This window comes from Leucoraja erinacea, chromosome 27 (assembly GCF_028641065.1).
Source record: "Leucoraja erinacea ecotype New England chromosome 27, Leri_hhj_1, whole genome shotgun sequence".
Taxonomy (NCBI): Eukaryota; Metazoa; Chordata; class Chondrichthyes; order Rajiformes; family Rajidae; genus Leucoraja; species Leucoraja erinaceus.
The window spans coordinates 4,404,536-4,424,900 of NC_073403.1; the positions used below are offsets into that span (position 1 = coordinate 4,404,536).

The 20,365-nt window shown below is 47.1% G+C and overlaps 1 protein-coding gene across 1 annotated transcript in view; it reads left to right on the forward strand.

The window, feature by feature from the left end:
- Positions 1-20,365, forward strand: part of gpr179 (G protein-coupled receptor 179) — a 71,304-nt gene that overhangs the window by 31,891 nt on the left and 19,048 nt on the right. Inside the window, exons 3-6 of the mRNA XM_055656839.1 lie at positions 3,070-3,172; positions 5,558-5,787; positions 10,558-10,626; positions 17,559-17,668. Of these exons, the coding sequence (XP_055512814.1) occupies positions 3,070-3,172; positions 5,558-5,787; positions 10,558-10,626; positions 17,559-17,668 (512 nt within the window). The remainder of the gene's footprint in view (positions 1-3,069; positions 3,173-5,557; positions 5,788-10,557; positions 10,627-17,558; positions 17,669-20,365) is intronic.

Below are 20,365 nucleotides of genomic sequence, written 5' to 3' on the forward strand. Positions count from 1 at the left end.
CTCAGCAGGTCAGGTCGCATTTATAGAAAGAGACTTTTTTTTTTTCATTTGAAGGGAAAATCTAATTCCCATTTGGTAGTCTGAAGAAGGGACCCCACTTGAAATATTACCTGTCCATTCTGAAGAAAGGTCCTGACCCGAAACATCATCTATCCATTCCCTCCATAGATGGTGCCCGACCTGTTGAGTTCCTCCAGCACTGTGTGTGTTTTCCTCCCATTTGATAATGATGATCCAACCTGCCAACACCACCCTGCCGTGCAGTCATTTTCCACCTCCCGCAGAGACCGCTCCCCTCCGCAACTCCACCCAAACCACCCCCTCCCCAGGTACTATCACTGCAACCGCAGGAGATGCAACACCTGTCCCTACACCTCACTCGCTCACCTCAATCCAGGGACCCCAGCGTTTCTTCCAGGTGGGACGGGGTTTACGTGCAGCCTCCTCCAACCTCATCTACTGCATCCGGTGTTTCTCGATGTGGCCTCCTGTACATCGACAAGACCAAGCGTAGACTCACCCAACACACGCCCGGGTCCGCCAAGGCCTGCTGAATCTCCAGGTTGCTAACCCACGATGACTCCACCTGTGCCTGAGAGGAGATGGGTTCTCAAAGTGGAGACACATAGGAACTGCAAAAGCTGAAATCAAGCGCAGAACATCACGCACAACTCACCCCCTTCTACAACTCCTCCCCAATGACAACTCCTCCACCTTCTGTGGTGGGGTAGACTGAGACTCTCCCCTTCCCCAACCCCCACCCCCAATCTTTGCACATCCCCCATCCCCCCAAGCCTTTCCACTCGTCACTTTAATTGAATGTTTCATGTAGTTTGTGTTTTGTGTATTTTGTGTATTTCAGATCAATTTCCCTTCTGGGATAAATAGAAACATCGAAACATAGAAAATAGGTGCAGGAGTAGGCCATTCAGCCCTTCAAGCCTGCACCGCCATTCAATATGATCATGGCTGATCATCCAACTCAGTATCCCATACCTGCCTTCTCTCCATACCCCCTGATCCCTTTAGCCACAAGGGCCACATCTAACTCCCTCTTAAATATAGCCAATGAACTGGCCTCAACTACCTTCTGCGGCAGAGAGTTCCAGAGATTCACCACTCTCTGTGTGAACAAGGTTTTTCTCATCTCGGTCCTAAAGGATTTCCCCCTTATCCTTAAACTGTGACCCCTTGTCCTGGACTTCCCCAACATCGGGAACAATCTTCCTGCATCTAGCCTGCCCAACCCCTTAAGAATTTTGTAAGTTTCTATAAGATCCCCCCTCAATCTTCTCAAAGTTACATAGACACTTAGAATTTTTTTTTTGCAGGAGTAGGCCATTCGGCCCTTCGAGCCAGCACCACTATTCAATGTGATCATGGCTGATCATCCACACTCAGTACCCCGCTCCTGCCTTCTCCCCATATCCCTTGACTCTGCTATCTTTATCTAACTCTCTCTTGAAAGCATCGAGTGAATCGGCCTCCACTGCCCTCCGAGGCAGAGAATTCCACAGATTCACAACTCTCTGGTTCTGTCGGATGGTACCATAACACAAAGCGCTGGAATAACTCAGCGGGTCAGGCAGCATCTGTGGAGGACGTGGATGTTTCAGGTCGGGACCCTTCTTCAGGCTCAAATTAGCAGTGAAGGCTATTTAGCATGGTAGTGTTGGAGTTCGATTTGTCCATGAAGAGTGGTCTGTGGAGAGAGGTATCTGAACAGAACGTTTGGTTGGAGCGCTGATTCCCGTCAGAGATACTGGGGATTTAATGGAATGGATATTTTGCAGAGTTGGCATTAAGATCCATTTAGGTTTTAAGTAGGATTTTCCACGTTTAACCCTGATTTCCTAATGTCTGCGTCCTTTATCCTGGCTTTCCATAATCTCCTCACATGCTAATACATTTTGAAATCAAACCATACAAACAAAAGAACCCTCTCATGAAACGATCGATTATAAAGTGGAATTCATCGCCACAGACGGCAGTGGAGGCCAAGTCTTTGGGTATTTTTAAAGCAGGGAGTGTGTAGGAAGGGAGTGCAGATGCCGATTTAAATGCTGGAGTAACTCAGCGGGACAGACAGCATCTCTGGAGAGAAGGAACGGGTGAAGTTTTAAATCTTTCCCCTCTCCCCTTAGCCATATGTCACCTGGTTCTTGATCCCCCCCACCCAGAGCATTAAGCCCATGTATTCCCCTCATGACAATAGACAATAGGTGCAGGAGTAGGCCATTCGGCCCTTCGAGCCAGCACCGCCATTCAATGTGATCATGGCTGATCATCCCCAATCAGTACCCCGTTCCTGCCTTCTCCTGCTTTTTTTAAGAGCCCTATCCAGCTCTCTCTTGAAAGCATCCAGAGAACCTGCCTCCACCGCCCTCTGAGGCAGAGAATTCCACAGACTCACCACTCTCTGTGAGAAAAAGTGTTTCCTCGTCTCCGTTCTAAATGGCTTACTCCTTATTTTAAACTGTGGCCCCTGGTTCTGGACTCCCCCAACATCGGGAACATGTTTCCTGCCTCTAGTGTGTCCAAGCCCTTAACAATCTTATATGTTTCAATGAGAATCCCTCTCATCCTTCTAAACGCCAGAGTGTACAAGCCCAGCTGCTCCATTCTCTCAGCATATAACAGTCCCGCCATCCCGGGAATTAACCTTGTGAACCTACGCTGCACTCCCTCAACAGCAAGAATGTCCTTCCTCAAATTATGGGACCAAAACTGCACACAATACTCCAGGTGTGGTCTCACTAGGGCCCTGTACAACTGTGTGGTCTCACTAGGGCTCTGTACAACTGATTGTATACCCCTCTATAAGATCACTCCTCAGCCTCAGAATAAAGTCCTAGCCTGCCCAACCATAGCTCAGGCCTTTAAGTCCTGGCAACATCCTCGTAAATCTGCACCAGCCTAATAAGTATTCTTATTAAAATGGTAACTGTGTGAAATGTGGGGATATGTGTGTGATGGTGTGAAGCATCACAATTTCACAGCCCTGCTGCCGTTTGGCTGGGCCGCGCCGAGATGGAAATATATATCACTTGATGTCTTTCTCAATTGCAGTGTTCTCCACTCAAAGGACAAGGATTCCAACTGGGGGCCTATCAGTGCATCTGCAAGGAAGGATACTACAACCCTGACCTCATCTCCGCCAACAGCAATGTCCGTGAGTATCAATCTCCTGTGGGGTGGGAGATTGCAACCTGTTTCGATGAATGCAATCAACCTGGCGTGCACAATCAAATGAGATCAAAAACCTCAGGCTGTGCACGCCACATGCAAGAAGAAGAAGACGATTCTCCCGTGACGATAGAAATGTAACAGGATAGAAAAGCCAGCATCCAATTTAAAATTACTGGGAATTTACAACCGAGTCACAGGTTGACTCATAAGTCCGTGTCCAATGTATCCTGTGCCGGAGAGTTTCCCAGGTTAGTCCCAGTCTCAAGTCAAGTCAAGTCAAGTCAAGAGACTTTATTGTCATGTGTCCCAGACAGGACAATGAGATTCTTGCTGTGATCGACACAAATACTCCCGTGATGGACACAAAACGCTGGAGTAACTCAGCGGGACAAGCAGCATCTCTGGAGGGAAGTGATGGGTGACGTTTCAGTTCGAGACCCTTCTTCAGACACCAATACAAAGAAGGGTCTCAACCCGAAACGTCACCCGTTCTTTCTCTCCAGAGATGCTCCCAGTCCCGCTGAGTTACTCCAGCGCTTTGTGTCTATCCTCGGTGTAAACCAGCATCTGCAGTTCCTTCCTACACTTCCAATCTCCTGCCCTTGGCTTGTGGACTTGTGAGTGTTGGTCGGTTAACAGAAAGATACAATCTGGCATTCAAAGAGATTTGATTTAAATCTTTTCAATGCTTCAGTGGTGGTTTTATTGCAAAATGAGCAAAGTGCAAATGCACAGTGAAATTATTTACTTGCACACAGTGCAGTAGGGAATCGGGTCTGAAGAAGGGTCTCGACCCAAAACGTTGCCTATTTCTTTCGCTCCATAGATGCTGCCTCACCCGCTGAGTTTCTCCAGCATTTTGGCTACCTTCGATTTTACAGCATCTGCAGTTCCTTCTTAAACAAGTAGAGTATCGGGTGTCAGAGGTTATGGGGAGAAGGCAGGAGAACATGTTTGAGAGGGAGAGAAAGATCAGCCACGATTAGAAACATAGAAACATAGACAATAGGTGCAGGAGTAGGCCATTCGGCCCTTCGAGCCTGCACCGCCATTCAATCTGATCATGGCTGATCATCCAACTCAGTATCCCGTACCTGCCTTCTCTCCATACCCCCTGATCCCTTTAGCCACAAGGGCCACATCAAACTCCCTCTTAAATATAGCCAATGAACTGTGGCCTCAACTACCTTCTGTGGCAGAGAATTCCACAGATTCACCACTCTCTGTGTAAAAAATAATTTTCTCATCTCGGTCCTAAAAGACTTCCCCCTTAGCCTTAAACTGTGATCCCTAGTTCGGGACTTCCCCAACATCGGGAACAATCTTCCTGCATCTAGCCTGTCCAACCCCTTAAGAATTGTGTAAGTTTCTATAAGATCCCCTCTCAATCTTCTAAATTCTAGCGTGATTGAATGGTGGTTGACCTGATGGGCCGAATGGCCTAATTTTGCTCCTATCAGTTATGGCCTTATGAGTGTTGCCATACCTAGGCATGATCCCGATTAACAGGAATAGTCCACTGAGGGACTATGGAAGAGGGACCGTGTTTTGGGGCTGTAGTCTACAGACCGTACTCTGGTTGTTATGGGCAGTGCCCAATCCAGGCGAGTCCCAGGCTGTTGCAGGGCCTCCAGCCATCACCTCCCCTTGGATGTGTGGGTTGACCCGTGAATCCACGCCCCTCCCCTCGCCCATCTACCTTTGTACCACGATGGGGGGATGAGCCTCCCGCAGCCGACCTCAAGGGCCAGACCCCGGTCCCTCCACCCCCTCTCCCTGCTCTCAGTCTGAATAAGGGTCCCGACCCTAAACGTCACCTATCTCCATGTTCTCCAGGGATGCTGCCTGACCAGCTGAGTTACTCCAGCACTTTGTACCTTTGTTTGTTAAGCAGTATCTGCAGTTCCTTGTGTCTAGTTCAAACCTTGCCTCTTGTGTGTGGGATTCTGTTATCAGGCATCCGAATCATCCTACCTCAACCAGGGAGCAGCCCTGAACTATAAGGGTAGATATAAAATGCTGGAGTAACTCAGTGGGTGAGGCAGCATCTCTGGAGAGAAGGAATGGGTGACGTTTCGGGTCGAGACCCTTCTTCAGCCTGAACTGCTATCTACCTCTTTGGTGACCCTCGGACTATCTTTGATTGGATTTAATTGTGTATACCTTGCACTAAAGGTTATTCACTTATCACGTATCCATACACTGTGAATGTCTCGATTGTAATCATGTCTTGTCTGACTCTATAGCGCGCAGCAAAAGCTTTTCACTGTACCTCGGTACACATGACGATAAACTAAACTGAAGCTGATTGGTGGAACGTGCACTGTAGCCGGAGCTTCTGAGCCTCTTGTTTCTGTAACAATCGCAGGGCAAGAAGATGGACACGTTCCCTTCTACAGCCGGCTGGCTGATGACCAACCCAGGCCCCTGCTCCAGTGCCTGTCCTGCAGCAACGGATGCAGCTCCTGCAGCAGCAATGCTCCCTGCTTCACGCACCAGGACCCACACCTGCGACTGGTCATCCTCTCTGTGCAGGCCCTCTCCATGTTGCTCGTGTTCCTCAGCATGCTCCTGGTGTATCGCTGCAGGAACAACAAGGTACGTGTGTGTGTGTGTGTGTGTGTGTGTGTGTGTGTGTGTGTGTGTGTGTGTGTGTGTGTGTGTGTGTGTGTGCGTGTGTATGTGTGTGTGTGTGTGTGTGTGTGTGTGTGTGTGTGTGAGTGTGTGTGCGTGTGTGTGTGTGTGTGTGTGTGTGTGTGTGTGTGTGTGTGTGTGTGTGTGTGTGTGTGTGTGTGTGTGTGTGTGTGTGTGTGTGTGTGTGTGTTTGTGTGTGTGTGTGTGTGTGTGTGTGTGTGTGTGTGTGTGTGTGTGGGTGTGTGTGTGTGTGTGTGTGTGTCTGTGTTTGTGTGTGTGTGTGTGTGTGTGTGTGTGTGTGTGTGTGTGTGTGTGTGTGTGTGCGTGTGAGTGTGCGCGTGTGAGTGTGCGTGTGTGTGCGTGTCTGTGCGCGTGTGTGTGTGTGCGTATTTCTGTGTGTGTGTGTGTGTGCGCGCGTGAGTGTGTGTTTCTCTGTGTTTCTCCGTGTGTGCGTGTGTGCGTGTGCGTGTGTGCGTGTGTGCTTGTTTATGCGTGTGCGTGTGCGTGCGTGCATGTACGTGTACATTTGAACATTGTATAAATGTGTATGAGGTGCAGGTGTATTTTCTAGGATGGATGTGTTTGTGCGTGTGTGTGTGCGGGTTTGCATGTGTGTGTGTGTGTGTGTATATATGTGCATGGTTGTGCGTATGTATGGGATATGCAAGAGTGTGTAGGGGTGTTTGAGAATTTGTGTAACAATGTGTGAGGTGCGTGTGCGTGTGTGAGGTAAGGATGGGCATGTGTGTGTGTGTGAGCACGAAGATGTTTAGTTTATTGTCACGTGTACCGGGGTTCAGTGAAACGCCTTTGCTGTGTGCTAACCAGTCAGCGGAAAGACAACACATGATTCCAATTGAGCTGCTCACAGTGTACAGATACATGATAAAGGGAATAATGTTTAGTGCAGGATAAAGCCAGCCAAGTCCGATCAAAGATAGTCTGAGGGACTCCAATGAGGTAGATAGTAGCTCAGGACTGCTCTCCAAAGCCTTTAACCCTTTGGCCCACTTCACTTTAAAGCTATAGTCTCTTGTCTGCAACATTCCCATGCTGGGATATCACCCTGCGGTCCAGAACAAGGTGTGTATCACTGATCCCCCAGCGATGAACCTTCTGAGCGATTCTGCCACCCACCCCAGCAGGTACTCCAGGTTCCAGATCCAGCAGGTACTCCAGGTACTCCAGTAGGTACTCCAGGTACTCCAGCAGGTACTCCAGGTACTCCCAGCTCTCTGGGTGAAGAACATCCTCCTGCAAGACACGATTCTGTGCGGTAACAAACAGAATAATTTACTATTTATTCCCACAATAATTATTCCCACTTCCTCTTCTCCTCTCTCCCATCGGGAAAAAGATACAGTAGTGTGAAAACGCACACCTTCGGATTCAGGAACAGTTTCTTCCCAGCTGTTATCAGGCAACTGAATCATCCTACCACAACCAGAGAACAGTCCTGAACTACTATCTACCTCATTGGGGACTCTCGAACTATCTTTGACCAGACTTTAGTGGCTTTCCCTTGCGCCAAACACTATTCCCTTATCATGTATCTGTACACTGTGAACGGCTCCATTGGAATCATGTGTTGTCTTTCCGCTGACTGGTTAGCGCGCAACAAAGGCGTTTCACTGAACCCCGGTACACGTGACAATAAACTAAACCGAACCTGAAACTGAAGATGTAATTAGGAGGAGTGTCCAAGAGCTCAAGGAGGATTATAAAGAGGGGAAGAATGTGAAGAGGTTGAGGGAGAACACAGCACTGTGAGGCTGGAGAGCTGAGATGGACTCGGAGTTGTACACCATGGCACTCCACTTTCCAATGACCTGCGGGTTTGTAGGTTAATTGGCTTCAGTAAATTGTCCCTAGTGTGCATGAAAGAACTAGTGTATCGGTGAAGATCAAGCTGGAGTAACTCAGTGGGACAGGCTGCATCTCTAGAGAAAAGGAATAAGGTGGCGTTTCAGGTCGAGACCCTTCTTCAGATTGTCGGGGGAAAGGAAACCCGACACAAAAAGCTGGAGTAACTCAGCGGATCAGACAGCATCTCTGTAGCAAAGGGTCCCAAAATAGGTGGCCCTGGTTAGCGTGGACTCGGTAGGCCAAGGGTTGCCTGTTTCGTGCTGCATCCCTCTAAACTGAAAGCAAAGCTGCAAAGTTAACAGCCCCTGCTGCTTATCGATCAATACACTTCAACCAGCAAATGTCCAGCTATCAGACGGTGAGCTACTGTTGATGAGTGAGGTCCACATATATACCTGCCTCTCTCCTCCTGCTGAGTTTGGCCGATCAATAAATCCCCAGCTCTCCCAATATTTAATCCTTTTTAAAGGATATCAGTGAATTAATTTTTAAGCCTTCAATCCCTCCATGGAAAGGTCACTATGTAAGTGTAATCTCTTCGGAGTCCGCACATAGTGTTGGCGTTGACTGCACGGTGTGATAGATGATGTGGCTTGGACGAAGTGAAATACTATAACACCTACTCACAGATCATTCCGCAAATTCTGTCCTTAATTGGACCTGTCTGTCTGAGGTGATAGCAGGACAAGTTGTTTTGTTTAGTTTAGATTAGTTTAGTTTGGTTTAGTTCATCAAATGTTCATCAAATAGTCAAGAGTATTTATTTGTTATATGTACAGGATATAAACCGGAACAAAGACATTCTTACTTCACCCCAGCTTTATAGGTGCATTAGATACAACACCAACTGTAAAGTCATTTATTGTAAGTAAACTAGACTCTGATAGTGCAAAGGTCAGACTACCAGGAGGAACCATCATAGAGAGGCGGCATGGTGGCGCAGCGGTAGAGCTGCTGCCTCACAGCACCAGAGACCCGGGTTCATAGAAACGTAGGCAATAGGGTGCAGGAGTAGGCCATTCGGCCCTACGAGCCTGCACCGCCATTCAATATGATCATGGCTGATCATCCAACTCAGTATCCCATTCCCTGCCTTCTCTCCATACCCCCCTGATCCCTTTAGCCACAAGGGCCACATCTAACTCCCTCTTAAATATAGCCAATGAACTGTGGCCTCAACTACCTTCCGTGGCAGAGAATTCCAGAGATTCACCACTCTCTGTGTGAAAAATGTTTTCCTCATCTCGGTCCTAAAAGATTTCCCCGTAATCCTTAAACTGTGACCCCTTGTTCTGGACTTCCCCAACATCGGGAACAATCCTCCTGCATCTAGCCTGTCCAACCCCTTAAGAATTTTGTAAGTTTCTATAAAATCCCCCCTCAATCTTCTAAATTCTAGCGAGTACAAGCCGAGTCTATCCAGTCTTTTTTCATATGAAAGTCCTGACATCCCAGGAATCAGTCTGGTGAACCTTCTCTGTACTCCCTCTATGGCAAGAATGTATTTTAGGAGAATGTCAGATTAGGAGACTAAAACTGTACACAATACTCCAGGTGAGGTCTCACCAAGACCCTGTACAACTGCAGTAGAACCTCCCTGCTCCTGTACTCAAATCCTTTTGCTATGAATGCTAACATACCATTCGCTTTCTTCACTGCCTGCTGCACCTGCATGCCTACTTTCAATGACTGGTGTACCATGACACCCAGGTCTCACTGCATCTCCCCCTTTCCTAATCAGCCACCATTCAGATAATAAAGGGTTCGATCCTGACTACCAGTGCTGTCTGTACGGAGTTTGCACGTTCTCTCCCCGTGACTGCGTGGGTTTTCTCCGGGTGCTCCGGTTTCCGCCCACACTCCAAAGACCCGCAGGTTTGTGGGATAATTGTCTTCGGTAAAAACTGTAAATTGGCCCTAGTGTGTGTAGGATAGTGCCAGTGTACGGGAATCGCTGGTCGGCGCGGACTTGGTGGGCCGAAGGGCCTGTCTCCGTGCTGTTTCTCCAAACCAAACTAAACTAAACTAAGCTAAACCTAAAAAAGCAAGGTAATATGTAAGACGTAAGTGCACAAAAAAGCTGGAGGAACTCAGCGGGTGCAGCAGCACCTATGGAGCGAAGGAAATAGGCAACGTTTCGGGTCGAAACCCTTCCGGGTTTCGGCCCGAAACGTTACCTATTTCCTTCCGGGTTTCGGCCCGAAAAACGTTGCCTATTTCCTGCGCTCCATAGATGCTGCTGCACCCGCTGAGTTCCTCCAGCTTTTTTGTGTACTGTCGATTTTCCAGCATCAGCAGTTCCTTCTTAAACAAGGGGTCACCAGGACAAGGGGTCACAGCTTAAGGATAAGGGGGAAATCCTTTAAAACCGAGATGAGAAGAACTTTTTTCACACAGAGAGTGGTGAATCTCTGGAACTCTCTGCCACAGAGGGTAGTTGAGGCCACAGTTCATTGGCTATATTTAAGAGGGAGTTAGATGTGGCCCTCGTGGCTAAGGGGATCAGGGGGTATGGAGAGAAGGCAGGTACGGGATACTGAGTTGGATGATCAGCCATGATCATATTGAATGGCGGTGCAGGCTCGAAGGGCCGAATGGCCTCTACACCTGCACCTAATTTCTATGTTTCTATGTTTCTAATATGTAAGACGTGCACAAGCTGAGCGAAACATTTTTATGGTAATGTATCCTAGCTCAGGCTTGAGTCATTGTGGGCTCGCATGTTTGGACAACGGTGAATTTTGTTTTGAGATTAGAGTGGGTAGGAGCACGCTCTTTGGTGGTAAATGCACATATCACAGCCAGATGGCATTTCACTCTGGAGCAAGCCTCTACAGGAAGTATTCAACTTTCCTCTTCTCTCTGCAGAGAATCCGAGCATCAGGTCTGGTGCTGCTGGAGACCATTCTCGGAGGATCCATCCTGTTATATTTTCCGGTAAGTGCCCAATCAAATGCCTTTCCATCAATGTGAAACCCAGAACCCAGACCCTTGACAGACACAGAGCGCTGGAGTAACTCAGACAGGTCAGGCAGCATCTGTGGAGAACATGGATAGGTGACGTTTCACAGAGTGCTGGAGTAACTCAGAGGGTCAGGCAGCATCTGTGGAGAACATGGATAGGTGACGTTTCACATAGTGCTGGAGTAACTCAGGGGGTCAGGCAGCATCTGTGGAGAATATGGATAGGTGACGTTTCACAGAGTGTTGGAGTAACTCAGCGGGTCAGGCAGCATCTGTGGAGAACATGGATAGGTGACGTTTCACAGAGTGCTGGACTCAGCGGGTCAGGCAGCGTCTGTGGGGAACATGAATAGGTGACGTTTCGACCCTTCGGTTTTTTTGGTTGAGTTTCGAGATACAGCGCAGAAACAGGCCCTTCGGCCCATTGAGTCCACGCTGACCAGCGATCCCCGTACACTAACATTATCCTACACGCACCAAGGCCAATTTTTACATTTACCAAACCAATTTACATACATACCTGTACGTCTTTGGAGTGTGGGGGGAAACCAAAGATATCGGAGAAAACCCACGCGGTCACGGGGAGAACGTGCAAACTCCGTACAGACAGCACCTGTAGTCGGGATCGAACCCGGGTCCCCGGCGCTGCAAGCACGGTAAGGCAGCAACTCTACCGCTGCGCCACCGTGGCGCCCTTCTTCAGACTGAAAGCTAGAAGGGAGGTGGGGATGGGATTAGAAACATTGAAAATAGGTGCAGGAGTAGGCCATTCGGCCCTTCGAGCCAGCACCGCCTTTCAATGTGATCACGGCTGATCATCCCCAATCAGTACCCCGTTCCTGCCTTCTCCTCATATCCCCTGACTCCGCTATTTTTAGGAGCCCTATCTAGCTCTCTCTTGAAGAGGTTTAGGGTAGGGATCCTTCTTCAAACTTTGCCTGTCTACATTGTGAAAGTCCCTCTCTTCTGTTCTGGCCTTTTCTCCAGTTTATTCCCCCCCCCCCCCTCTACTCTCAGTCTGAAGAAGGGTCTCTCTTTCTCCGGAGATGCTGCCTCACCCGCTGAGTTACTCCGGCACATTGTGTCTGTCTTCAGACATCACCTCTGACCTGTCCTGTTGCATTACAAAGATAACCATCCTTCACTGGCCAAGAACATCTTCACAAGGTCAATAAGAGTTTGATTTTTGACGGCTATTCTTTACTTGTACTCGCTAGAATTTAGAAGATTGAGGGGGGGATCTTATAGAAACTTACAAAATTCTTAAGGGGTTTGACAGGCTAGATGCAGGAAAATTGTTCCCAATGTTGGGGATGTCCAGAACTTGGGGTCACAGTTTAAGGGTAAGGGGGAAATCCTTTAGGACCGAGATGAGAAAATCATTTTTTACACACAGTGGTGAATCTCTGGAATTCTCTGCCACAGAAGGTAATTGAAACATAGAAACATAGAAATTAGGTGCAGGAGTAGGCCATTCGGCCCTTCGAGCCTGCACCGCCATTCAATATGATCATGGCTGATCATCCAACTCAGTATCCCGTACCTGCCTTCTCTCCATACCCTCTGATCCCCTTAGCCACAAGGGCCACATCTAACTCCCTCTTAAATATAGCCAATGAACTGGCCTCAACTACCCTCTGTGGCAGAGAGGTCCAGAGATTCACCACTCTCTGTGTGAAAAAAGTTCTTCTCATCTCGGTTTTAAAGGATTTCCCCCTTATCCTTAAGCTGTGACCCCTTGTCAGTTCATTGGCTATATTTAAGAGGGAGTTAGATGTGGCCCTTATGGCTAAAGGGATCAGGTAGTATGGATGGGATACTGAGTTGGATGATCAGCCATGATCATATTGAATGGCGGTGCAGGCTCGAAGGGCCGAATGGCCTCTACTCCTGCACCTATTGTCTATGTTTCTATGTTTCTATGTTTACTTTCTTTTCTAAATTTACATCCTCAGTGAAACCACGGCCTATGCCTGGTCTATCATCATGGTCTAATCTCTCTGTATCACCCAGGACGTGTTGCATTGCAGCGTGCAATTAGACAATGGTCGATTCAGTCCACCAGTGAGATCTTTCCATTCCAGGCACCAACAGATGGCTGGCTTTAAATTTGGAATCAAATTGACAATGTTTGACGCATCTGATGTAATTGTTCACTTTTGGCATCTCATTTCCGGTTAAGGATTAGTCAGTATTATTTTTAACCATTAAAATTGCAGCTCCTGTAACTCACACTGGATTCACCTCTGGCTGACATGGGGCTTTGACTGATGACTCCTCTATTTTCCAGCTCATTTGATCCTTGGCAACAAAGATAGACACAAAAAGCTGGATTATCTCACCAGGTCAGACAACATCTCTGGAGAAAAGGAATCGGTCACGTTTTGGATCGAGACCCCTCTTCACAAGACCCATCTGAAGAAGGGCCTCGACCCGAAATGTGGCCGATTCCTTCTCTCCAGAGATGCTGTGTGTTCCACAGAGTTACTACAGCATTTTGTGTCTATCTTCGGTTGAAACCAGCATCTGTAGTTCATTCCTACACATAGGCTGCTTCTGGAGGTACCGAGGTCTAGTCGGAGGCTCAGAGGGGATAGAGCCTTCTCTGTTGCTGCTCCGGCACTCTGGAACACCCTGCCGTTGCACATCAGACAGGCCCCCTCACTGTCCATCTTCAAATCCAGTGTTAAAACACATTTGTACTCCCTGGCTTTTGACCATGCCCGAGGCTTTGCTTCTGTTTGTGGTGTTTATGATGTTTCTTTATTTTACCTGTCTTTTCCTACTATTTCTTTTGATTGTTATTTTTGGTGTGTATTAACTTTTTTGTCAATGATTAGTGATGTACAGCACTTTGTTGCAGCTATGTTTGTTTTTAAAGTGCTCTATAAATAAAATTATTATTATTATTATTATTATGTTGTGAATGCGTTCAGGATCCTCTCCACACCATGCTCCATCCTGATTTAGAATGATAGTGTCATAAAGTCACAGTCATAGTGATACAGCGTGGAAACAGGCCCTTTGGCCCAACTTGCCCACACCAACCAACGTGCCCCACCTATACTAGTCCCACCTGCCCGCGTTTGGCTCGTAACCCTCTAAACCCCAGCCTATCCATGTACCTGTCTAACTGTTTTTTAAATGTGCGATAGCCCCTGCCTCAACTACGCCCTCCGGCAGCTCGTTCCATACACCCACCACCCTTTGTGTAAAATGTTGCCCCAACAAGTTCCTATTAAATCTTTCTCCGCCTCACCTTAAACCGAAGTCCTCTGGTTCTCGATTCCCCTACTCTGGATAAAAGGCTGTGCATTTACCCGATCTATTCCCCTCATGATCTTATACACCTCCATAAGATCACCCCTCATCCTCCTGCACTCAAAGGAATAGTGTCCTAGCCTGCCCAAACCGCTCCCTGTAGCTCAGTCCTTGGAATCCTGGCAACATCTCGTGAATCTTCTCCGCACCTTTTTCAACTTAACAACATCTTTCCTATAACACGGTGACCAAAGCTGAGCACAATACCCTACATGTGGCCTCACTAACATCTGCTTTGGAAATATACTGAAGACAGATGCAAAATGCTGGAGTAACTCAGCGGGTCAGACGGCCATCTCTGGAGAAAAGAAATAGGTGATGTTTCGGGTCGAGACCGTCCTTCAAACTGAGAGTCAGGGGAGAGGGAAAGCAGAGATGCAGAAGGTGCATAGGGCAGATGAATGAATGATATCTAACCCTAACCCAGAGTGACAGGAAAGAGAGGCCCAGATAGATCAGAGGATAACCCTGTGAGCGAAGGAATGCGATGAATGCAAGAATATGTAAGGAGTGTAACTGACTGTGCTTGTGGGGTAACGGGTAGCAACCTGCGGGTCAGGCTGACAGGACATCTCAGCATCAGCACAGACACTTCCAGCAGCACGGGATCCAGTCCCACCTCATCATGGGCCTCGAAACAAACATAAATTGGCCAGGAAGAGGGCAAAGAGAATTGAATGATTATAGATAGCGACGAGTCCAGTGGCCTTAACCTGGCATCAGGTCAAACATAGGGTGGGCCCTACAAATCTACAGAAGGGCAAGATTTGGACGAGGGTAACAAGACCCTGTGGCAGTTCATGGTGAAGGGGCATCTCCAGGGGGAGATCACCCAAGGGCATTTTGTCCCACCGCGCAACTGCCTAACCCTAACTCCACAATATACCGTGGTTGCTTGACTATCACTGGTCTAAATTGTGAGCTGGCTGTCTCGACTGGAGAGCTCCAGCTACAGGGAGAGGTTGGAGACACTTGGATTGTTTCCTTTGGAACGTCAGAGGTTGATGGGAGATTTGATAGGAGCATATGAAACCGTGAGAGGCGTAGACAGGGTTGACAATGCCCAATACTGGAGGGCTTATCTGTGAGGTGTGAGGGGGGAAAGTTTAGCGGAGATGTTCGCGGGGAGCGTTTTATACAGCGAGTGGTGGTGGAGGCAGGTACGATAATGGTGTTTACGAAGCTTTTAGAAAGGCACATGGATATGCAGGGAATGGAGGGATCTGGATCACGTGCAGGCAGATGTGTAGGAAGGAACTACAGATGCTGGTTCACCAAATATAGACACAAAATGCTGGAGTAACTCAGCGGGTCTGAAGAAGGGTGCAACTTTTCTATAGAGATGGTGACTGACCCACTGAGTTTAGTTTAGTTTAGAGATACAGCGCAGAAACAGGCCCTTCGGCCCAACCGAGTCCGCACTGACCAACGATTCTCACACAGTAACACTACCCTGCACACACTAGGGACAATTTATAGCAATGTTACAACATTTTGAGATTTAAAAAATCCAGTCTGCAATTTATCCCATCAAATAAAGCATAAAAAGTTTAATTTGACACCTAATTCACTTTCATATCTTCAGTATTAAAAACGTTATGGCCATTTCCATACTCAGAAATTAGCAACTTGTTCCCTATTGCTTTTCCATTGACTTAACACAAAAGCTGTGATCGAGGACAGTCAAAAGCCCATAACTTCCTTAAAAATTAAGAGAACTGAATGAAATTTTCAGTTATTATAGATTGAAGCATCCTGAAACGAATATAAAACATCTTACTTGGATGACCTGAAATTAAAACATATAATTAGTTAGTTACCTAATTGTAGCTATTTACAAAATTGACCGTTGTGACGGAAATAGTAATAAACACCGAGACTGCCTTGAAAATTCAAAAATGTGATATTCTCAAGATCAGAACTTTAATATTATTGTATTATATGCTGTAAGTCTGTAACAGATAGGTAAGTAAATTACAATTTCTAGCAATAGACCAAGTCTTTATGGAGAGGATCAGTTGCTAGCTGGTACATTGGCATATCATAACAGGCCCGTACGAAGCTTTTCAAAAAGGGGGGTTGGCATGAGGGGGGGTGCGGGGCAGGCCTGAACAGCAGGGCTGAATGGGGGGGGGGTGCGGGGCAGGCCTGAACGCCGGGGCTGAGGGGGCTGGGCGGGGGGGGGGGTCGCGGGCGGGGCTGAGGGGGGGGGGGGGGGGGGGGGGGGGGGGGGGGGAATGGTGCGGGCGGGCCTGAACAGCGCAGCCTCTGCACCCCCCCCTCTTCGGAGAGCAATGCATAATCAGTAGCATCATCATACTCCTCAGATTGTAACCAATAAGCAACTCTGTACACATTGTTTTTCCTCAACTTTTCTATTTTGGCATTGTAAACTACAAGTTTTTGTTCTTCAAACAACGCATGACATTCTGCCCACTACTTTCCCATTAAGAATGTCCTGTAGATTCCATTTCTTAAGAAAAGGATTTTTTTTTTTAAATAGCCGAAGTATCCAAATAACAAACTAATCCCATTCACACAAGAATTCACAATATAACATGATTTTTAAATCTCACTGTCATGAATTTAGATGCCAGATGGAAGGAATTTAATGTTTAATTCCCATAAATTAATCCAGAAACATCCACTCAAAATGTAATCAAAATTATTGTTTTTTGCACAATACACGTGACTCAAACTGTTGTGAATATTTAGTTTAAAAATAATGATCATGGAGAGAGAGAATAACACAAAATATACACAATTTGGACGGCTTATGACATGATCGTCCAAAAAAAAAGAGGATTTAAATCATCCTGCTTCTGGAACGCGATCAATTGGAACGTTGCATTTGCGGTGAATTTAAACTCCATATCGGCAGGAAAAACACTGCCGGTTCGTATATGGGGCCCAAATAACATTTTCGCAAAACATAAAATTAGATTAAAGCCATCCCAAGAAGCAAAATTATATGTAAAATAGACGACTTACCCTTTGTTTTGTCCCGTTCTTGCGATCCGTCACGTTGTAGGCGTTGAGGGCGTTCGAAGTCGCTTTTTATTTTAATCCAAATATTAAATTGTCCAGCAAATTTCTTTTAAAATATACGGATGTCCGATCGATTTTCCATCAGCAGCTAGCAGCCCGAGGAAGTCCGCCTCCGATAGGCGCTACAAAACTGGATTTGAATCCCAGCCCCCTCCCTCAAAGGCACCAAAGTCGCGCACACGGCCAGCGGCAGAACTGCAGCGCCGCTGAAGGTAAGTACTGTAACAGCGCTGCAATTGACATTTATACTGAGCCAATTAACCTACAAACCTGTACTCCTTTGGAGTGTGGGAGGAAACCAAAGATCTCGGAGAAAACCCACCCTGTCACGGGGAGAACGTATAAACTCCGTACAGATCGGGATCGAACCCGCTGCGTCACCGTGCCGCCCACGGTAGTTACTCCGGCATTTTGTGTCTATCTGCAGGTAGATGAGATGAGTTCAGCACGGCATCACGTTCTGCGCTGTCGTTCACACACACACGTGTCCCTGCGTTCTATGTTCACACGTGTCTGTTTTTGTGCTTGGCCATCAGGTATTCATCCTGTATTTCCAGCCCAGTGTTTTCCGCTGTGTTCTCCTGCGATGGGTGCGGATGCTAGGATTCGCCATCATCTACGGAACCATAACGCTGAAGATCTACAGGTGACACACACTGACCGGGAATCATGGGGTTGGCTGATCTCAGACTTCTGACTCACGTCACCTTACCGGCCAAGATTCATGGTCCTGTGGCCAAGTCCAGGGTACCGTGTCACAGGAAGGTTGCCACGACTTGAGGGCTTGAGCTGTAGGGAGAGGATGGCAGGCTGGGACTTTACTCCTTGGAATGCAGGAGGATGAAGGATGATCTTACAGAGGCGTATAAGCTCATGAGGGGAATAGATTGGGGAATCGAGGACATAGGTTTATGGTGAGAAAAACTAATCTCTTCCTGTACATGTTTAAAAAAGAACTGCAGATGATGGAAAAAATAGAAGGTAGACAAAAATGGAGAGAAACATAGAAACATAGAAATTAGGTGCAGGAGTAGGCCATTCGGCCCTTCGAGCCTGCACCGCCATTCAATATGATCATGGCTGATCATCCAACTCAGTATCCCGTACCTGCCTTCTCTCCATACTCCCTGATCCCCTTAGCCACAAGGGCCACATCTAACTCCCTCTTAAATATAGCCAATGAACTGGCCTCAACTACATTATGTGGCAGAGAGTTCCAGAGATTCACCACTCTCTTTGTGAAAAAAGTTCTTCTCATCTCGGTTTTAAAGGATTTCCCTTATCCTTAAGCTGTGACCCCTTGTCCTGGACTTCCCCAACATCGGGAACAATCTTCCTGCATCTAGCCTGTCCAACCCCTTAAGAATTTTGTAAGTTGAGAGAAGGAATAGGCGACGTGTTGGGTCGAGACCCTTCTTCAGACTGATGTCGGGGGGGAGGGAAAAAGAAAGGAAGAGGTGGAGACAGTAAGCTTGTGGGAGAGCTAGGGAGGGGAGGGGAAGGAGGTAGAAAGCAAGGGCATGATCCATATCCGTTCCCTACATATTTATGTGCCTCGCTAAAAAGCTTCTTAAATCCCACTGTTGTACCTGCCTCCACCACCTCTCCAGTCAGCATGTTCCAGGTACCCAACATCCACTGTGTAAAAATACTTGCCCTTCATGTTGCCTTTAAATGTTGCTCCTTTCATCTTAAAGCTTTTCTCCATCCTGAAGAAAAATGTTCTGACTGTCAACCCTATCTAACCGTATCATAATGTTATGTACTTCGTTATGTTAGGACTCCCCTCAACCCCTGGTGTTCCAGGGAAAACAATCCAGAATGTCTGTTCATAGACACTCCCAAAACACTAGTGACAAATTATGTTCATAAGTTCTAGGGGCAGAATTGGACCAATTTGGTCCATTAAGTCTACTCCGCCATTTCCCTCTCATCCCCATTCCCCTGTCTTCTCCTCATAACCCCTGACACCCGTACTGATCAGGAATCTGTCAATCTCCACCTTAAAAATATCCATTGACGGCCTCCAAAGCCGTCTGTGGCAATGAATTCCGCAGATTCACCACCCTCTGACTAAAGAAGCTCCTCCTCATCTCCTTTCTAAAGGTACGTCTTTTTATTCTGAGGCTATGGCCACTTTTCCTAGTCTCTCCCACTAGTGGAAACATCCTCTCCACATCCACTCTATCCAGGCTTTTCACTATTCGACAGATGCAACCAATTTTACACAGGCCATCTAACCTACAAAGAGAAGAAGGAGTGGCTCGGACTTTATTCCTTGGAAAGAGGATGGGACAAGTCTTTGATGATGTTGGTTGATTTTCCGAGGCAGTGTAGATGGTGTAGAATGTGCACAAGTCTGCCAATGGATATCCAAATGATATTTGTGGCTGAGATCCACACATGGCCAATGTCCCATCAGGTAAAATAAACAATAGACAATAGACAATAGGTGCAGGAGTAGGCCATTTGGCCCTTCGAGCCAGCACCGCCATTCAATGTGATCATGGCTGATCTTCCCCATTCAGTATCCCATTCCTGCCTTCGCCCCATATCCCCTGACTCCGCTATTTTTAAGAGCCCTATCTAGCTCTCCCTTGAAAGCATCTAGAGAACCGGACTCCACCACCTTCTGAGTCAGAGAATTCCACAGACTCACCACTCTCTGTGAGAAAAAGTGTTTCCTCGTCTCCGTTCTAAATGGCTTACCCTTTATTCTTAAACTGTGTGGCCCCTGGTTCTGGACTCCCCCAACATCGGGAACATGTTTCCTGCCTCTAGCGTGTCCAAGCCCTTAACAATCTTATTTGTTTCAATGAGATATCCTCTCATCCTTCTAAAGTCCAGAGTGTACAAGCCCAGCTGCTCCATCTAATTCTCCACCTATTTTCTATGTTTCTATGACAAGGTCTAATGGTCTAATTATGTGGAGTAGATGACAGGGATTCCATGCACGATGGCATCTACTTTATCACTGGAGTGGCTGTGAAATACACGGCTCCATTCTGAAAAAAACTAATGAGTTCCCCTTCAGGCCAAGCATTGGGAATGAAACTCAAAAGAGAGGCTTAGTGACAATTGATGACATTGTTTGTTGCAGTAACTGTATCTGGCATGTTAATCAGCAAGTGACACATATTGTCCAGGAGAAGTTCAAGGTTTTGTTAATTAACTGCATTCAACTGTATCCCAGAGGAAATCTAAATGCAAATTGTACTTGGCTGATTGGAGGTCACTGGCTGAATGGTATTTCTTTTAACGTGATATTCCACCTGCTATTTCCCTCTCGCTCTCTATCATTCACAGCTACAATTCGGGATCCATTTACTCTGAAGTCCTTGGG